The 19,230-nt window shown below is 46.3% G+C and overlaps 1 protein-coding gene across 1 annotated transcript in view; it reads right to left on the bottom strand.

Annotated features, from left to right (window-relative positions):
• The window catches only part of LOC146191472 (dachshund homolog 1-like), a 62,740-nt gene extending 62,027 nt beyond the window's left edge, over positions 1 to 713 (bottom strand). The window contains exon 1 of the mRNA XM_084602001.1: positions 106 to 713. Within this exon, the coding sequence (XP_084458127.1) occupies positions 106 to 689 (584 nt within the window). The 5' untranslated portion in view covers positions 690 to 713. The remainder of the gene's footprint in view (positions 1 to 105) is intronic.
• Positions 714 to 19,230: the final 18,517 nt, after the last annotated feature.

Here is a 19,230-nt window from a genome sequence, read left to right as displayed (position 1 = left end):
CGCACAGCCACGGAGGACGCAGGGAGAGGAGGGTTGATAAGGGGATGGAAAAAAAGGAGGAAGACAGAGAGAAGCGAGAGAGATCATCGTCTCGATGCCACCGACCCGAAGGGAATGCAGCGTCCTGACCTGGCAGTGGTGCAGTCTTTGTAGAGAGAGTCGAAGTCCTTGCAAGAGAGCAGCTTGCACCGGTTCACGCCAGGCTGGATGGCGCCCAGTCCGCGCAGAACGCGCACCTGCTCCACGTTGCACACGATGGGAGAGATGCCGAGCCTCTTGAGCTTGGTGTACACCGTGTGCAGACCTCCGACCAGATGCTTGAGGAAGAGCTCAAACGCCTGCGGAAGGCAGAGCAAGTACTCGCCGCGGTACGCGAACGCCGCTATCTTCTCTCCGCGGTACTCGATGAGGCGACAGTCGGTCGCGTCCGCCGCCACCGACCGGGACGGGCTCTTGAGTCGCGCCGTGGACAGCGGGTCCAGCCCACGGAAGCCGTTGATCACCGAGCAGAACTGGTCGCACAGCGCGGCCGCGTTGAACGCCGGAGGCAGCGGCGGCGGCAGATCGGGCCCACACGGTGACGAGTCACGGCTGTCGCCCCCCAGGTACGATGAAGGCGGGTGAGGTCCGCCGCCGCCGCCCAGCGAGAGGTTCTCGGGCAGCAGTGAGGCCGCATCGGTCGATGCCATGCTCAGCGCGCGCCGGCCTGGTCCGCACTCAACTGCCGAACGGCCCGCGAGTGATCGCGCGCGTCCACCGGCGTGCCGCCCGCGGTGGTGGAGATAGTGGGGAGGGCGAAACGCAGAGGGAGAGGAATAGGTTCTACGGATGAGGAAGAGGGGGTGCACTGCAGTCCGGAGAGTGGCGCCTCCTGACGGCGAGCAGCGGCGATGCACGGCTGTCTCTCGTCATTGGTAGCTGTCGCCGTCGCCGACTGTGCACCCGCTCCGGCTGGAGCGCAGTTCGGGTGTGTCCTTGTCCGGAGGAGACGCCGCGGCAGCTAAATCATGACGAAACCATTTGTGGCCGAGGCCCAAAAACGAACTCTTGAAGTACATCACTGGTCATGAGACGACCGCTGTCTTGGTACAAGCGATTACGTGAAAGCGATCACAGGATTGACTGGTTGGACTGTTTAATACCCGCATACAGGAAGCGCTAGCGAAGGCGTATAGTATAGAATGAGAATGGCAAATATTGTTAAGTTATCAGGAGAAATTTCGTTTCACTTGTCTTGGATGGGCAGACGTTCATTTCTATTCCGGCCTGGAAAAGTGGACAAGAGAAGAAATAAGATATACAACTGCAAGTGTAGGGGACAATACATGCTCTGCCCTTTATACGACACTAAACACACTACTTGCGCGAGCCTACGAGAGTGATAAGTCAAAGGTTGGGTACAGACACGGGTAGTATATCTGCATGGTTGGTTCCCGGTGCTCATTCAGTTCCTTCAAAACCGTTTCGGTGATGGAAAACAAGAGCGCCACTTTACTTTGCCCCACAACACATTAACGTTTGTTTCAGGTTGATGGAAACCGTGATTGCATCGTTATGAGTTTTTATGGTCGTTTAATGTCTCGCCTTGTTACATGTGGCAGTTTCTTATACGAAGCAAGCCAACATACTGGAATAATTAATTTCCATCTGGCTACGACGCAGTATCGGAGCGACAAAAAGAGAGCGTACACACTGCAAGTGAGACACCTGAAAAATGGATGGATAGAATCACTCAGTCAAGAGAAGACTTTCTATTTTTCATTTCCGTCATGTAGATTATCTCTGCTTTGTTTATAATTGGTATTCTAACTACACTTAGTATAAGACTATGATGCAGTCTGCACGTGTTCATAGCCTTTTGCCCGTAGCTACATATGGGCTGCGGGACTTCAAGGAAATTATGAAACTTGCAGCCTTACCATTCAAGCTTGATTTGCTCTATTCAGCTTTTAACGTAAATACAGTAAGTGCGACCACTAGCGGCTGTACAGGTAGTGCTATTATTTAGCAGAAAAAAAAAGAAGAGAAAACATTTGTAGCCGCCTTCGTTTAGTCGCATCATGATATTATCGTTTCATAGCATGCAGTCCTGCTTAGGTTGTATCTGTATACAACTAAAGCTCCTCGTCCTCTTCTTGTACCTCCTATCATTTCGCCGGCTAGAAAAGAAAAATATACCTGTACAAAAATTTAAAGAAACAGTTTAAAAGAGACAACAAAATAACAAGCGACAAAAATAAAGAATCGCGACGCGTCGGCGTGACCGACGCCCCTTTTATTGATCGAAATGCAGGAGGAAGTAACCGCCAACAAGCGACAGGCGTGATGACACACTCTTTCCCAGGGCTGACAGCCGTCGATAGCGGCGGGATAACTATATAAAAAGATGGAAAAAGGGAGAAATCCTCAAAACTCGGTCGCCTGTCCAGCGGGACGGGGGGACCCCGTCGATGGCCCTGTTTTTGAGCCGCTCGGCGGTCTCCCCGCTGATGCTGTTAGACTGGGTGACGCGCGCGGTCGCCTGTACCCCACGAAGAGCGACTGCCCAGGGCAAATTGCGAGGTCCACAAACCGGAACTGAAAGGAAGGGACTGAGGAGGTTGGCTGCACTTTGTCGAAGAGGCTCGAAACACGGACCAAGTTTATTTGTAACTAAAAGAAAATGACATTTCGAATCAAATCGGGAGGGGGGGGGGGGGGGGGGGACAGTTGGGAGCAGGCTTGATTTCAAAGATGACTAGCCCTTGTGCACTGGATTGCATGGTTAAATTCATAAACATTGTGCACGAAAGGCACACAGAACGGAACACGTGAAAGGACACAGCACTTTCAAAAAGTGACACAAACCCATCCAGTCAGTGCATTCACCACGGCCAAGGTGGCATAAATTTAGAGCCTCCCAGTTCGTATTGGAACACTGTAATTTGAAATAGAGAGACCATTTGGTTGACTGGAAGAAAATGAGAGCGAATGTTTTGTGTGTTCTCTCTTTCCGTTTTGTTTTAGCATTGCCTTTCGGATGCGGTGCAGACCGGCTGATGCCGCAGCTGCAGCACTTTTTAAATTTTCGCGGTCTTTCTTTCGCAATCAAATTTGGTCGAGACAAAATGTGTCGTTCTGCCGTGACCCTTTTTGTATACACCCTGAAAAACTTCAGGTACCACGTTAGATATTGTAATTGCCTTGCTTTTATAATCAATATAGGGATGGATGTGGGTAAGAGAGTTTATATTAAGTGCAAGGTTTTGTTTGCACTGAACCTCACATTGCCATATTTTTTTAAAGATATAACTTTTGAGAGAACAGAAAAGAGGATTGCGGTGGCGATTAGGCTCCGCCTTTGCGGTATAGCGTGTTCTTTTTGCGGATCCACACTCGCGTACACTCATCCCCATCGGCATGCACTTTGTCACTAGCTTAATGATTAACTTTAACTGGTTAAAAAACAGTTAAACTAAACTAACTAAACTAGTTAGTTTAATTAGTTAACTTAACTAGTGTCTCTCTAAAGTCACACAGTAGTAATTACCATACATTCTTAATTCCTACCACGTTATGTGAAAGACCACACGAGATATACAGGTATACAGATGTATACAGATATATAGGTATATAGATATACAGGTATACAGGTATACAGATATACAAGTGTCTGCATGGCCTCTATCTTGTCTCTTGTCTGACTAGGATCAGAGAGTTCCGGGTTCCCGTCCGACCTCACCTTCCGTAAAAGTTTTGTTCCAACACACTACTTTTCAAATGCAGTGCGCTACGCGCGACGCTAACGTTTTGAAAAATAAGGATTTCTTAAGCCTCTGGCAGCCAGCGCTGGGCTCAAGCTGATGCGTTAATAAATGATGTTTCTACTAGTAATAAGGTAGACCCCTTTCAAATTAGGTTGATGTATGAAATTCATCGCTGTGCAAAAACATCACAAAAACGCACTAAAAGAAAGACAATAAACACAATAAGAACGGAAGTCTCAATAATGCCACGTATTTTGAGATTTGCAATATCTAGAACAACAAAAAAAAAAAGGACCGATAAGCAGCTTTCAAATGGAATCATTGAACGTATATAGTATAGAACTCGGAGTCCGACTGGGAAACAGTTTAGATGCGCGCTTCCTGAAAAAGCAGCCGTGCGGAAATTACGACCGCAAGTGGCTCCTGTACACCTGAAATCCCGTTGAACAAAAGCGAAACACAGCAAGAGAGAGAACAGGCATGGAACAAGCGCAATAACCATTCCTTTCCGAGGAACGCATCTCGGCGACAAAAGGTCAAAACGAACGCAGCGAGCGATTTGCTTTTCTTGCCATAACATGAGAAGGTGGTCGCATCAAGACGTCCCTGCATAGCTCGCCAAAAGAGGAAAGCCAGATCGGACTCAAGACGCGTCTTCAAAAGAGAAAGGAATAAAAAGAGAGCGCATTGGGAGAGCACGCGGGATATATAAAATGACCGCCGCACAGATTGCGTTGTTAAAATAAATGAGTAAAAGCCCCTCCCATTTTTCTTTTACCGGCATGTCCGTCTTTTAAGGCGAAACGTTGGACTTTTATGACGGTAATCGAGGGTGCAAACCGACAGGATATGCCCAGTTGGTGGAGGCGAACAGAGGGGAGTTGGAGGAGGGAATCTAAGTAGGGGAGGGGAAAGCAATGAGCCCCTGCGTCCGGCTCAGAGCGAAAACGAGCGACCTTTTTGCGACCCGCTTTTACGATTGCACTCCGCGTCGAGTGGCGGTCGTTGAAGCGGTGCCCGCACGAGAGGCCGGCTTGGATAGGCTTGAGTTCACCCAAGTTGAGACAGTAATGGAAAGTACGGCTGCCCGGCCTTCTTATTGCGCCAACCGGCTCTCAGTGATCCCTGGTGCACTTTTGTGGTCGAGCGGATATTCGAGGTATATATATGAACGCTTTGAAAACACTCGTCGTGTTCGGAACGGTACAAGAAAATAAAGCCAATAAAATAAAGCGTACAAAATGAAGATAACGAAATCAAGAGAAAAAAAAATGAAGTCGTCCTTGACCACATATTACCCGATATGTTCCTGCGGGGAACTCCAATTAAACGCGGACCATTGGTCATAATACCATGCAGCAGGAATCGGGAAAAGCCGACGATTTTTTTTAACATCATATAAAAAAAAGTTTATGGATGATCACGCTCCGGCGCTCTCGCTAAATTAAAGCGCCGTCAGCATGTGTTGCACAAGCATTGCGCATAAAAAACAACAACACTAAAAGAACGTGAAAACCGCAAAATGAAGTGGTTATAAAGCGTAAACAGATCCGGGCGACACTTCATCCAGTTCATCGGTGAAATTACCCGATGTTTCCGCGCGGAGAAACCGCTTGTGATATTAACGGTACTCTTTTCTGGTCGTTGTATGTTCTCTTGCATCCTATGCATATGCGCTGATGTCGATATCTGTTCAATACTCTTTCGTCATATTATGCTCCCCCACCCATACTGCACTACAATTCCGTCCTCCTTCGCTATGCTGCTCTCCAATCGTTGCTCTCGGCATTGTTCCAATAGCGCGGAATCTATGGGGCTGCTTTTGAAACTATAAGTTCTGTAAGCATGCACATATGTGGATATGTGCATTCGTTTACATTTTCGGAGGCATTCACACGCCCGTCTTCCGTCATGCGCGCCCTCTACATCTAAGCATATCTGCGTGTCACGCGCTGAGTGGAGCGCAAACAGCCGTCTTTCCCGATGTGTATACCCATCCAGTTAGAAACCCTCAGCGCTATATGCGTAGCGTCGTGAAAATCCACTGCTTCCCCGACCCGCGCGACGCCAACGCCCCCTCCGGCAAACCCCGTGGGGCCGCCTTCTCTCTTTCCTGAAATGTTAAAAGAACGTCTCGCAGCTTACTTCTTCCTTTGTATTTGTACGTGGTCTCCAACGCAGCTTTGTTTTCTTTGAAGTCATTTTGCAATTTATCCGCTTCCGATGAACGCCCAGCGCCACTGCAGATGACACTGGAGACAGCGCCATGACGTTTTTGTTCTCGAGCAAAATTCGATGGATGGGCTCTTCGTGACTGAGTTGATGTTTGTTCAGAGCGAAAAGGCTCGTTTGTAGCCGAAAAATATTGCGATAAAATTGGAATATCATTTTCCGACCCTCTGATTCAACTTCGTGGCGTTGGCGATGGTGTCAAAGGTCGTGGGTTAGCTCCGTTTCATTTTTCTTGGTTTCATTTTTTTTTTCGCCTTCGTTACGCGATAGGTGGCCCCTTGGTCTCGATAAGCAAGCGTTGCCCAAGATAACCCTTAGATCTGTCCTGTGCGAAAAGAGATCTCCCCTCACATGACTGCAGTTCATTTACAAAGACAGCTCTACTGCAGTTTCTGCTCCTTTGCATCTGAGAAACCTCCCCGCTTCACTATAAGCAGTCAGAACGTGGCAATCCAGAGAACTGGGCCACCTCTTACTTGCATTTACCGATTTTTTTTTTTTTTTTTTGGCAGGACGTTTCCTGTCATTGCCGCGGCCCGTCCGTACCATGCTTATATACATCCGCTTGCAGGTACTTCCTTTTACTTTATTTGTTTTGTTTTTCTCTTGAAGTCTGCTATCAGTTTCCTATACAGCGACATCACTGCTTTAGTGCGAATTCGAGTGATCGGTGAAGTTGTTTCTTTAAGCACAATATTGTCTGCGTAACTCCTCGATGCCTAAATTTCGTTTCATTTCAAATGTGTGTATATACGCGCACGGGAATTTGAGCGGACAGTTGAAACGCATACACTTTCGGCAAGCTTTTAACCGGAAGAGCTATTAACATATCCGGTTATACTTTCATTGCAGCTTTATAGTCCCAGTATCAAATTTTCTGAGGCTATGCGAATTTTCACGTTTAATTTTTGTTTTTGTTTTCGTTAAACGCCTTTCACGCATTTAGCTTGCATTGGTCTGCAAATTACCTGACCATAGTCTTCCTTCTTGTTTGCGTTGTTTCTACGCGTAGTACTCGTTCCAGCATGCATGTAATTGTGTGCATCTTCTACCCCGCTGCGTAATATCCAGGAAGAGCACTGCGACAACATTTAACGACGGTATACGGTCACCACCACAGCATCTTGAAACTAGCGTCAGCGCGTATAGCTGACTGAACGCTCTTCTACGCGATCCGCAATCAAGGAAGCATAAAATTAAAGCGAAAGCTTGGATATCAGTCGCGAAATTTGCGAAGAAGTTACGCACGTCCTGGCGCATATCTCCCACCGGAGATTCCTGAATGCAGAGTCGGAAGCACGCCAAAAGGCAGCGCGGCTAATGGCGCACGAAGTGAGCCGCTTGGGCGCTTCCCTTTTCTGAGCCGCTGACGTGGCGGATCTTACACACCGGCGTCCGTGCTTGGCATGGAAACCCGGCGATGCGACGTCGCTACCAAAAGGCTCCGAAGGCGTCGCCCGCTTGCGCTTTTTGTTTACGGGTAGCAGCCCCATGTGAGCGAGATCGAGCGAGGAACCCCGCGATTTCTGCTGTTGCTGTCTTCGGGTTCACGCTGGGCCTCTAACCCGTCCGCGATTAACCACTGGAAAAGTGGGACCACTCTTGACACGGAGAAGAAGCGTGCAGCACGCGTGCAAGTCCACAGACGTGGAAGTGACCACTGGGGCACTTGAGAGTCGTCGGCATCGGGAGGTTGACCCTCAATCGGCACTAACAGCACATTTCCTCGTTTTTGTACGAGCCCCTGCGGTATTCTAAAAGGAAACACGCGACTTTCCGTCATTCAGGAATTTAAAAAAATCGTGAATGAAGTGTGTACGTGTCTTTTTCTACGATTCTTCTTGCAGATTTCTTAGCCCTAATGCTTTCTTGAGATCCATGCAAAAGCAGAAAAAAATTTCGTTGTTGACAGCAAAATAAATTCGCCGTTTCATATACCGCATGTGTACATATGCACTTGAACCAACAGCTTCTGAGAGTTGTAACTTGAAAACCCAAAATGGCAATAAACTTTCTTGAAATTGTTTGTTGAACTGCTTCTGGTAATTCCCGTCTTCCGTCGGGATATACCTCTTGTTTCTTGTCTATCGAAGTCGGACCAAAATCTATTAAGCCTAACTTTCTTACATTTTTATTGGCTTCACTTCTTTTGCAGGACTATACTAAGGCCAGCAATGAATATAAACGCATGCCATCTGTCCGCCACTTTTTTCTGCCTCTCGCATCTATTGCCTTGTCCCGCATGCTCGCTTCACCCCATAGACTCGTCGGCATGCTCATAAGCAAGTTTCACGTTTTCTCCCCTTCGCGGATGATTATCCCTTTACGTGCTGGCATCACTGTGCATAAAATTGTTTACGGGTCAGCTGCAATGATTATATCCTCTAATTCCTAGCTATGCTGGACAGGGAGATGCTTCGTTCCCCGCGCTTATACTTTGAGGAAATCAGGTTAGCATACAGTTATGCAGGCTTTCTGCCGCACGTGCTCCCAGAGAGGTTGTTTACGAAACAGTGTCTCCAAAAACTTGAGGACCTCAGCTCCGGGCACTCGGTTTAGCGATCCGCCGGTCGCAACAACCCTTTCGACACTACAGCGAGGACAGGATTTTCCTAACGAGGCGTCCTCAGCTCACGGTTGAGACGAGAAGGATGCCTAGGCACTCACGCCGGGCAACCACTCCTGAAGCGTGAGAAAAATCAAAGACGAAAATATCGCGGGCTCACTTAAAGGATTCGGGGAAAACAGAAAGCATCACCAGAGACGATAGAAGCTCGAAGGCAAGGGAGGTGGGGAGGTTGGTAGGGGAGCCCATCAATTAATTATGCGCTAATTAGTTTGCTTGAGCCGCTCGTTTTGCGTCCCTCACCGTGGCTTTGGTTCGGTCGGTTGGCTTTGGCCGGCTATAACGAGTTTTCGATGAAAATGGACCATGGGGCCGCAGCGTTGGGCCTCGGCTGACGCGTTTCGCCGACGCCGCGAGATGCGGCTGTGTGGCAAAGAATTATTAAACGGCGATAGCTCACTAGGCAGCGGTGCTTCCTGCCGATGCCGCGCGGGAGCTGTTGAGGACATCTATACACTGATGGCACCTTGATTTGGATAGTGATGTTACACAATTTTAAATGTTCAAAGCCATATATTTGAAGCAGGGGACATCGGAAGATGCATGCGGCAATCTAAACACTTTTGTTTTGCAAGCCTAACGGTGCTGATCGAGTGTTTACATTGCGTTTCATTCTTTTTTTTTTTTTTTTTTTTTTTTTGAAATGACGTTTGGTCTACAACTTCTAACAGGTGTGTTTGCAGCTCTCTGGGGTAAAGTTTATTGCTTTTTCATAGCCTATATTTATATTTCAAGCATGTGTTGTTCGCGTCTATAGGCAGACATCCAGTGTTGGTTTCTCCTTTAGTCTTTCGGTTATACGATCGATAACTATTCAGACAATTTTGTAACTATATTCCACGAATCAAGACCACTTCAAACAGAGCGTTTTTGGTGCTGGAATAGGTCGAAATTGACAGTTGCTGTTTTAATATCTCGCTGCAAGTCGGACTACAGTGATTGTTCTCGAACGTGAAACGAATGGGCGGTGAAGAGCAATCTCATCAAGGAAAGCCATTTTGCGAATCTTTTACAACCCATTGGCGACATAATCACCACACACTCAGCGAATTCACCTCCTTTTGGAAGAAAATTCCCCCTTTTGAGGTGACAGTCACGACTTTCTTGAGATTAAATGTCAAAAGGTTAACCGTTAATCTGCTACCTATAATCCCTCTTGGTGCAATTGTTAGTCGGATGCTATAAACGCATGTAAAAGGTGCATGGCATTCATGTAAAGAAAGCAACAGTTGAAACAAGAACTAATTTCTTGCGCGTCTTGCAGCTGGAATCGAACGATGTCTCATCAGTTAGCAGCCGTGTGGTCCATCTGCTGCAATCATGGTGCTCATTTTCCTTGTCGGCATCAGATCACACAATGTTTTTACAATAACCGTTAGCCGCACTGTGACTGGCTCAAAAAGGCTAAAAATTGAGAAGACCCTTGATCTCCACTTATAAGGGTATGGTAGCGTTAATTACTACCGTCTGCCGACTCCCTTTACATATCCTTGTTTGTTGACGCCACCTGCAAACTCGGTCATGTATTATGGAATTATATTTAAGATGTTAACGCATTTGATCCTCTCGGTGATGAGATACTGAAGTGTAGAGCTTTCGATATTTGAGCACGGAAGCTCTTACACGCGCGCCAGAACAGAGCAACGATCTTGTATCTTGTGCGTCTAATTCCTGACTGGCCCGCTAGATTGTGACGTCATAGGGCACATGTCCGGCGCGGGTAATCCAAACAGCTTTCGTGCGAAGACATAACCCGAAGACATCAACCGAACAATGTTAAAACCCGAATAATTTGAAAGCAAAAGTACTATATATACTTCACACGGACATACCCAACCAAGCATGTTGGGCGCGTGCATTAGCCGAGCTCGGACAAAAAGAAAAAAAAAAAAGGGGAAAAAAAAACCACCATCGAAGCGGAGCGTGTTCCAACTCAGAAGCTTCTCGTCATTCCAACCACCAGCACTCATCTCAAAAAGGCAAATAATCTCTTAACGCTGTTATCACCATCACTACCATGCTGTATATTACCATCATATAGGTATATATCAACATAACTTGGGCATTTTTCTGAGAAAGAGCTCTTCAACGTGTTTTTTACATATTAACTTCTATAACCAATGAAAATATAATCAGATCCTTCTCCTTCAGCCTTCTAGTTTTGTATTATTATGTTTCAGAAGTGTACAGCATTGGTTTTCTGTGGCTGTTTAATTACTAGTCATGAGAGCAGTACAAACTTCAGAAGAAAAATTTAACTACTCATCGGAGCCCTAGACCATTTCTGTGAATGTGTCCACAAAAGTTTCTGATAATATTTGATGAGAGTATCTGATGAGTTATAATTATTTTCGGAAACGTATCCGAGTGTTCTTTTTTTATGGCAGTTTTAGTTATACCCGATGCGACCGGCGAAAACAAATCATTACACGCAAATTTTCAGCTTCACATCGGAAGCTTAAGCATTCCGGTCAGCATGTGCATAGTAATATTTTACAGTATCCCACCGCTTCTCCGTAATTAACGGAGTGCCATATTCGTGAACTTGATCTTGATTACGCCCATTGTATACATTAAAACCATAGCAGGTGGAGGTCTTCATGTGAATCCATCGGCGTCGCCAGTCGATGCGTGCTGCAAAGAGTATCATGTCACCTAAACGTCCCCGCTTGCCCACTGAGGCACCCAAAGATATTTGATCGCAGTGCCTCAGTATACCTCCACTGCGTGAAAGTACCCATTTCGCGAGCGAATCCATTACTTAATGCACCTAAAAGGGATCATTCGCCCACTTCGTCTTCGTATCAAAGTCTTGTACGGATAGCATTTCATTTGGCAGGAACCATAGCAGGAGGGATTTGAGAATCTAGTCGCATGCCAGTGGTGATGAGTTCGGTCCCTACTGCCGCATGGCACCCGCCGCTTTTCTTTCCTATACGGCCAGGCGTTCAGCAGGCTTTTCTGGTGTGAAATGCTCGAGGAAAGATTCTTGGACCAAACGGTTTCCCAGTCGGAAAAAACTACAGAAAAGTTTCTGTTGTTACGACAGAATTTCTGTGTGGCTTTTGACAGGCAACCTGTTGTGACAACAGAACGTTGTGTAGTAACATCAGAAATTTTGATAGTTACAACAGAAAAGTGGTACAGAACTACAGACAACAGAAATATATACTACAGAAAAACTACAGAGCTACAGAAAAGTACGACAGAACTACAGAATATTTTGTCGTATTTTTGACCAGGATCTGTAGTTTTTTTCGACTGCTCTTTGTCTGTGTGTACATGTCTATCTGTATGTGTCTGTTTGTATCTGTCTACCTGTGCACGTATCTCTGTATCTGTCGGCCTGTTTCTGCATATTTGTGCCTTTTTGGCTTTCTGTGTCGAACTTAGCGACTCCAGCGGCGCCGCTTCGAACGCCAATTGCGGGGACAGACATCCCTATACGCACACCACGCGCTGCATTGTGCCTTCTACTACGCTGCACGCCGAGCAGTACAAATTGCTCTCCCATGCAGTGATTACCAATTAGCCATGTCCTCAGCCAGCCGGATTATTTGTTTATTTAGAAAACAATTGATTTTTCTAAAATCAATTTTATTATGATTTATTTATTCAAAAAAGACGAAATGAAACTGTACACGTACAGTGCAGTGTGTATCTGTGCTCTCTGGATCTGTTTGTTCTCTTTAATGAAGGTGCGTGAGAGCTCATTGAAATGGATAGCAATTCTCGAGTTTTAAGGCGAAAGCCTGTAATGTCTCATCGTTGTCGACAGAAGGTTGTCAGCAGACGTGCCACGCTTTCGAGAGTGAGAGTTAAAAATAAATTCATAAACCTTGTCTCCACCGGGAATCGAACCTCCGTCCCTTGGATCCCTAGTCTAGCGCTTTAGAAAGATTGGAGTGAAAGAAGAGAGGGAGATAGAGTTGCCGTAGTGGAGGGCTACGATTCACTGCGCTATATTGGATTTCGCCTCATCGCACTTTAGTGGTCCAAAGTGTCCTCTAAAAATTTTCACTGATTTTATATCCATTTCTGGAGTCAGGTCGGTTGCACAATTACACTAATAAGAATAGAAGATTTAAGCCTCAAAATGTGCTCCTTGGCGGGAGAAGTACTTCGCAATTGATGTAAATAAATGACACTGCAGTGAACATCGCAATTGCGCATCATCTGAGAGCTCATCGCAGCAATATTGCTTGCAAAGCGTCTCATATCTTACGTGTAGCAGCTGAATTCTTCTAGATTTTCCCACTCTCTTAAACGCTTATCATCTTTCTAACCTGCACCTTTGAAGCGGGTTATGCAAGCACTAAAGTCGCATCAGCTGAATACATTGTGATTGCAACTGAACTCTTTATTGAAGTTTTTCGGATCGCAGGTTAACCCTTAATTGAACGGTTTACTCTTAGTAGCAACAGGTTATCTGATAGTTCCCTGTCATACCCCGTCTTTTTTGCCTTCAAAGCCCAAAGCCACAATAAAAACGCCCCTATTCATTGAGTAGAAGTTACAAATGATAAACATCTGACGCATTTGCAACAGTTATCCCTCGGGTGTCGCTTCGGCGAAGAAGAGCGACGCGTGGGCAGTTCATCGCTTGCTCTTGGACGTCTGGCTGCTCGCGAGTAATTACGCAGAGACTGCGGGATCTCGGCGAGGCGCCAGCTTGCGGCGTCCTGTTCGCGCTTTCGAGGTGTTGACTAATCGAGGCCAGAGGTTCGCATTTCCCATTAGCGAAATAAATGACTGCACCACGTTCACTGCAAGCCACGCGCATGCAAATGTCCCGTCTCACGTTACGTGTTTATATATACTCGAACCTCGCTGCCGCCGCCGCTGCTGCTGAAAGCGTGGCGAGATTCACTCATTGCTGATGTGCATGTATGCCGCTCTGGCTCGCCGTATATACACACAGTTAGCTGCGGTGAATCACACTCGCGGTGCCGGTTTGCGACACGCAGGTTTTGCCTCTCCGTTTCGACACCCACGCTGAAATTTGAGTTTGTAAGCGTGCGCTGTTGAATAGTAAATATTGTTGTATTGTATGGAGCCAGTACTTATGCTATGTGCATGGTAGATGCGCTATTTGGGGCTTAACAGTAGTCGATGGCGCACTATGAATACTACGTTTTTACCCCGAAATTCGACAGCCTTACGGTGACTTCGTGGCCACTTCGTACAAAGTATGTTGTTTCCTACTTTCGTATATACATCAGTCATAGAGCAGCAGATGTCAAGAGAAGGTCGTGGCGTTGCAGCTCTACCCGACAGCATGTCTTTCGTTTTGGTTGCTGTAAAATTATCCCAATATAAATTGACAACTCACCCGGCCGCGGCGGCCGCTTTTCGATGGAGGCGAAAAGCAAGGCGCCCGTGTGCTGTGCGATGTCAGTGCACGTTAAAGAACCCCAGGTGGTCGAAATTTCTGGAACCCTCCGTTATATGCGGCATCTCTTATAGTCTGGGTCACTTTGAGACGTTAAACCCTTAAACCTAAACCAAATTGACTAGTCAGTTATTTTGCTTTTCTAAATAACATCAACGACCGCACTATATAGCACCTCGCGATACAACAAAATTAGCAGTAGTAATCTTACGCTTTCCTAGATTTCGAAGTGTTTTCAGTTTTCTTTTATATTCTGGCTATTCCCGTCTTTATAACTCTCCTATTCCTGTCCTGTCGCCAGTGATAATGAATTTACCATGACCAAATAAACAGCATCGCTCGTAACCGGAACTTGTTTTATTGTATGTTTGGCATGTGCCATAATGTTTACATGCGTGAGTTCTTTGCCGGCTCTGTGCGCCTAGGTATCGGTAGTAGAAAACAATCCTTCGCCTCGGAGAAAGTGGGTCATGGGGTAGCCGTGCACAGTCAAATATAGCAGCTTCATGAGATAAGACGCGTGCCGAGGCATCAGGCAAGGGCCCAAAAAGAAAACGAAGTAAACAAGGAGAACAGCAGCAAGATGGAACGAAAACTGAGCCAGTACAATGATGCGAAGGAGGAAAAACAGAAGGCGGCATTACCAGCGACATAACGAGGCAGGAACGATCCGGCTCCGCGTGTTATGGAAGAGTCATACAGGCCACGCTCATCTTACAATAACGCCGAGGTTGCGGCAAGACATCATAAACGACAAGCGAGTGAGGTCTTTTCCGGCAAGGTGAACACCACTGCGAGGCGTGAGGAGACGCTCGATGCGAATGCTCGCACGCGTATGTGTTTGTATTACATCCGCCTATTCAGCGTTGCAGCGTCCGTCGGCGGATTAGCCCGGCCCAGACGGAGGTTGTAAAAGAGCCCTGTGCATGCCTCGCGTGTCGCACGTCGCCTCGTGACTCCCTTCAGCAGCCGAAACCGCGTGGCTTCCTATATATGGACAGCAGTAATGCAGAACTGCTGGGTTTCACGACGACCACTAATATGGCGGTGCACGCATACCCGTGATTTCCTTTCCGAATTACGGCCATGGTGGGATGTCTTGGTCATGATGCCAGTCGTTTCGGTCCCTTTGTGGACGGCGCGCATGTACATCAAGGCGGTGATTGCGGTCGTAACCGAAGGGGTTAACAGCGAGTTATACGAATGGAAAGCGCTTCGATCAGAGCATGGCGAGAATGAAGTCATCCGAAATGAGGAACGTAAAACCAATAGGTAATACCAAACTCATGAGGAAGGCGGGAATGACTCTTTTGTGACAGTAGTAGAAGCATCTTCGTATACATTTATAGAGACTTATCTCAGAATCGTGGATTGAGGAGATGGTATGTGCCATCACTCGTTGCTTTTGATGTGCACCTTGCGCGCTTTGTTTATCGTCTTTGAAAATTATACTGTGTTCACAACATCTAAGATTTCGCCTCGTTTAATTATGTGGATTAGCCGCTTTGTATGCCGGGGAACGCTAAAAGGCGCTGGCTTTTTTCCTCGATATTGACGAAGGCAAGCAAAACCTTAACTTGAGTATAGTACGGGAGAGTTCCCTTGAACATTTCATTTAGCAATAATCTACAGTCTTGCACATGCATGCATGGTAAAAGGAACTTGGTCGTCGGGAAGGTAATCCAAAGTCTGGTTCAGTACATATATGTTGAGACGTATTGTATTTTTACGTTAGTAATTCGTCGCTGTTCAATAACTTCATAAGAAATGTTTTACACGAGCTGGAAATACTGGATGTAGTGCGCATGGGGTGCAACACAATGGCGGGCAGACCAAATAACTCTGCAAAACACACGGCCGAAGGCGTGCCGCAGGGAAATCAGAATGTCTGACTGGTGCTGGTAGGACTCGGTGCTCAAACGTATGTACCTGGCTCGGTCACATAGTGTCCAATCAGCAAAGAAGCAAATGCCACACCTGAAAACAGCAGATATATGCTCCTGTATACGTATACGTCGCTATGCTTCAAAGCGCAGTGCTGGCGGCTTGTGGGTCAGAATGAATGAGCTTGTTTGTGCATGCGAAGAGCACTGCTGTCTTCCTAAGAATATAGTGAGCATAAGCGCTAAGTGCAAGCAATGCGTAGCAGAATATTTAAACCACAGCTAGCCCTCTCCCTTTTTTTTTTCATTTTTTTTTCCATTTAACTTCTTCACCAGCTAAGATATGTAATTTCGCTTGCGCAGCTTTGAAGGTCAGGAAGTGACCGTCTCGCTCAGATTGGATCAAACTTTCATCGGCACATATTTCTCAACTCCTATCTTTCTCTCTCCGTCTCGAAGATGGCGGATGATAAGAGAAATCAGTACAAGCGCATGTATAACACTCACTCACTCACTCACTCACTCACTCACTCACTCACTCACTCACTCACTCACTCACTCACTCACTCACTCACTCACTCACTCACTCACTCACTCACTCACTCACTCACTCTCCTTTTCATGCTTTGTCATTGGCAGTGGCTCAGTTCTAGGGCGCTGGACAGCTCAGCATGTCCAGTCATGGCAGTGGAGGGAACGTTTCGATGGCGGCGAAATGCAAAAAGCACCAGTGTGCTGTGCGACGTCGGTATGCTCACATTAAAGACCCCTAGGTGGACGAAGTCTTCTGGAGCCCTATACTACGGCTAATCATTAATCTCCACCCCCGTGCATGTATCAGGCGTCCGCCAACAACAGAGGGAGTTACTGGGTTGCTTTTAAAAAAAAAAAAAAACATTTTTTTCTTCCTCTCATTGGTGACAAATAAACACGCCAATACCCCTTTTGGTCTCTAAAGCAATGGCCAGACAGTGATTATACAGAATGGCGGCTGGTCGCATTGTATCTTCCGGACCTTTCTGTAGATGGCATATACGCCACGTATATGTCTCCTGCTGACTGCATTATACCTTCTCATCTTTGCCTTCTCTCTTCTCATTTCTTGCTTAATGACCCGCGATGTCCGGACAGTCATCGCAACCCCTGCGTTATGGACACAACCGCGACCCGTCTGTTTCTTGTATAGACAGCATGGCTAAGGTCCCCTCTGCTAAAGCTTTTATCTGGCGTATCATGTCTGCCTGTGGAGCGGAAGTGCGCGAGGCAAGGGCGCGGGACACGAGTCGGAGGGTGTCCATGAAGAGCGCGAAGGTTGTGCCAACTGGTTGTTTAGAATAACCATGGCGTCAATACACAGCGTCCCACGCTTCATCTGTGCCATACGCGCACGTCAAGGCCCGTAGAATGTACGAAACTCTAAAGGGTTTTCTAGAGGAATGAAAATAAAAAAAAGGCATTCTGTTTCAGGTTTATTTTAGCCTCAGGGCTGTAATAGGGGCCGTATATGACTGGTATCATGTACAAGACAGACAACTTTAATTAGTCCTCTAAATAACTAAATAAGTTGATTAATTTTCTAATTGTTGTTTATGAGGCATGATATACTCGCAGAATCGGAGCATGTGCTTAAAATATTGCGAAAGACGTAAAAAAAATTGTACTACGCCTTACGAGGCGCGTAAATAATATAACCTTGATGGGCGGCTTCTTACACTGTTGAGGCCACAGCGTCTGACGTCGATCACTCTGCTCGGCTCTTTGCGTCACCGGGCGCACTGCAGTATCTTTGTCAGTTTCGAATCGGTCGCTAGCTCATTGATCGCCGCCGCATAGGTAGCAAAAGCGCACAGTCATTGTGCTTGCAGTCGGGCTTCACTTCGGCGATGCCAGGGGCGAGGAAAAATAGAGAACGATACCGCCATGTGCACCTCTAAGGCTCAAGTGATGCCTGCAGATGCATTCGCTGCCGTTCTGTTACGGTGTGAATCCACCTAACAGAGTGACACTTTGACACTTGTGCGCTTCGTAACGTGCTCCGCATATTTTTTTTTTTCTCGCAAACTTCATTGTTAATTGCACTGTTCGCAGCAACAGTGTGGCAACTGGGCGGCAAAAGCGTGGACTTTTGCAAAATAAAATCACGCAGAACATCATTTTTTTTTTAAGGAAAAAACTTTAAAAAAAAATTAGTTGTGGTTTAACTCGAGTTAACCCTAATTGAATTGCGAAAGCAATGACGGAAGCTTCTTTTGCCGGCTACATTATTCCCCTATCTCGCCCTATCAATGTAAGGTGTTACATTATTGGGGACACTTAAGCTCATCTTTTAAGAGTATATGACGCGAGAGCGTAAGCTACCAGCCCACATATAAATGAGGAGGGTTCAATGCTGATGAACCGAATGTGGAGCGAAATCATTAGCTGCGGGTGACCGAGCGTTCTTCTTCTTCTTCTTCTTCTTCTTCTTCTTCTTCTTCTTCTTCTTCTTCTTCTTCTTCTTCTTCTTCTTCTTCTTCTTCTTCTTCTTCTTCTTCTTCTTCTTCTTCTTCGTCTTCGTCTTCGTCTTCGTCTTCGTCTTTTTTGTTTTCGTCTTCTTCGTCTTCGTCTTCGTCTTCGTCTTCGTCTTCGTCTTCGTCTTCGTCTTTTTTGTTTTCGTCTTCTTCGTCTTAGTTTTCTTCGCGGCTGTTCAGGTCAAACGTGACCCTTCCCAGGACTACGTGATGGGCCAAAACCTGGCGTGGTATTGCTATATCGCAATAAAGTGCATAGTTAAAATTTGTCGGACTTCGCCCCCTCCCTTAATCGCCTCCTCCAGGAGCTCCCATAAATCCCCCTCTGTGCGGAAGACAGGCTCCTATTATGTAAGTACGTGCCTGGAAGAACAAAAACGAGAAAATTATCTAATGCATTTAGTAAATTAGAAGACTAAATAAAGTATTCGAACTCTTATTTGGTGCTCTCCGTAAAGACCCCAATACAGCTCCAGGGCTAAAATAAATGTGAGGCAACAGGTAAGTTTCCTCTTTATGGAAATTCTGGGCCCTCTAAAAGAACACCTGATATAATAAATATAACCTACAAAATTAGATGCGTTAAATATACGCATCACTTCATTTCTCAAAAGTTAGGCATGCATCCTACATTAAGAAATAAACGTTCACCTTATTTACCTGTTATTAGTCAAGCCAGATAGATGTCGCAATCATAAACCACAAGGCTATTTTTTTTAGTATTTTAATAGTTACTTTCAAAGCTTATTTTCCGCTCCATGGGCACATGGGCCGCGAACAGCTGCGTTGTCCCCATAAAGCGGATTTCATTTCTTGCCGTGGTGCTGTTTCTCTGTCAATG

The sequence above is a fragment of the Amblyomma maculatum genome, chromosome 4, assembly GCF_055883805.1.
Source record: "Amblyomma maculatum isolate TAMU_Amacu chromosome 4, ASM5588380v1, whole genome shotgun sequence".
NCBI lineage: Eukaryota > Metazoa > Arthropoda > Arachnida > Ixodida > Ixodidae > Amblyomma > Amblyomma maculatum.
This window is presented reverse-complemented; position numbering and strand designations above follow the sequence as displayed.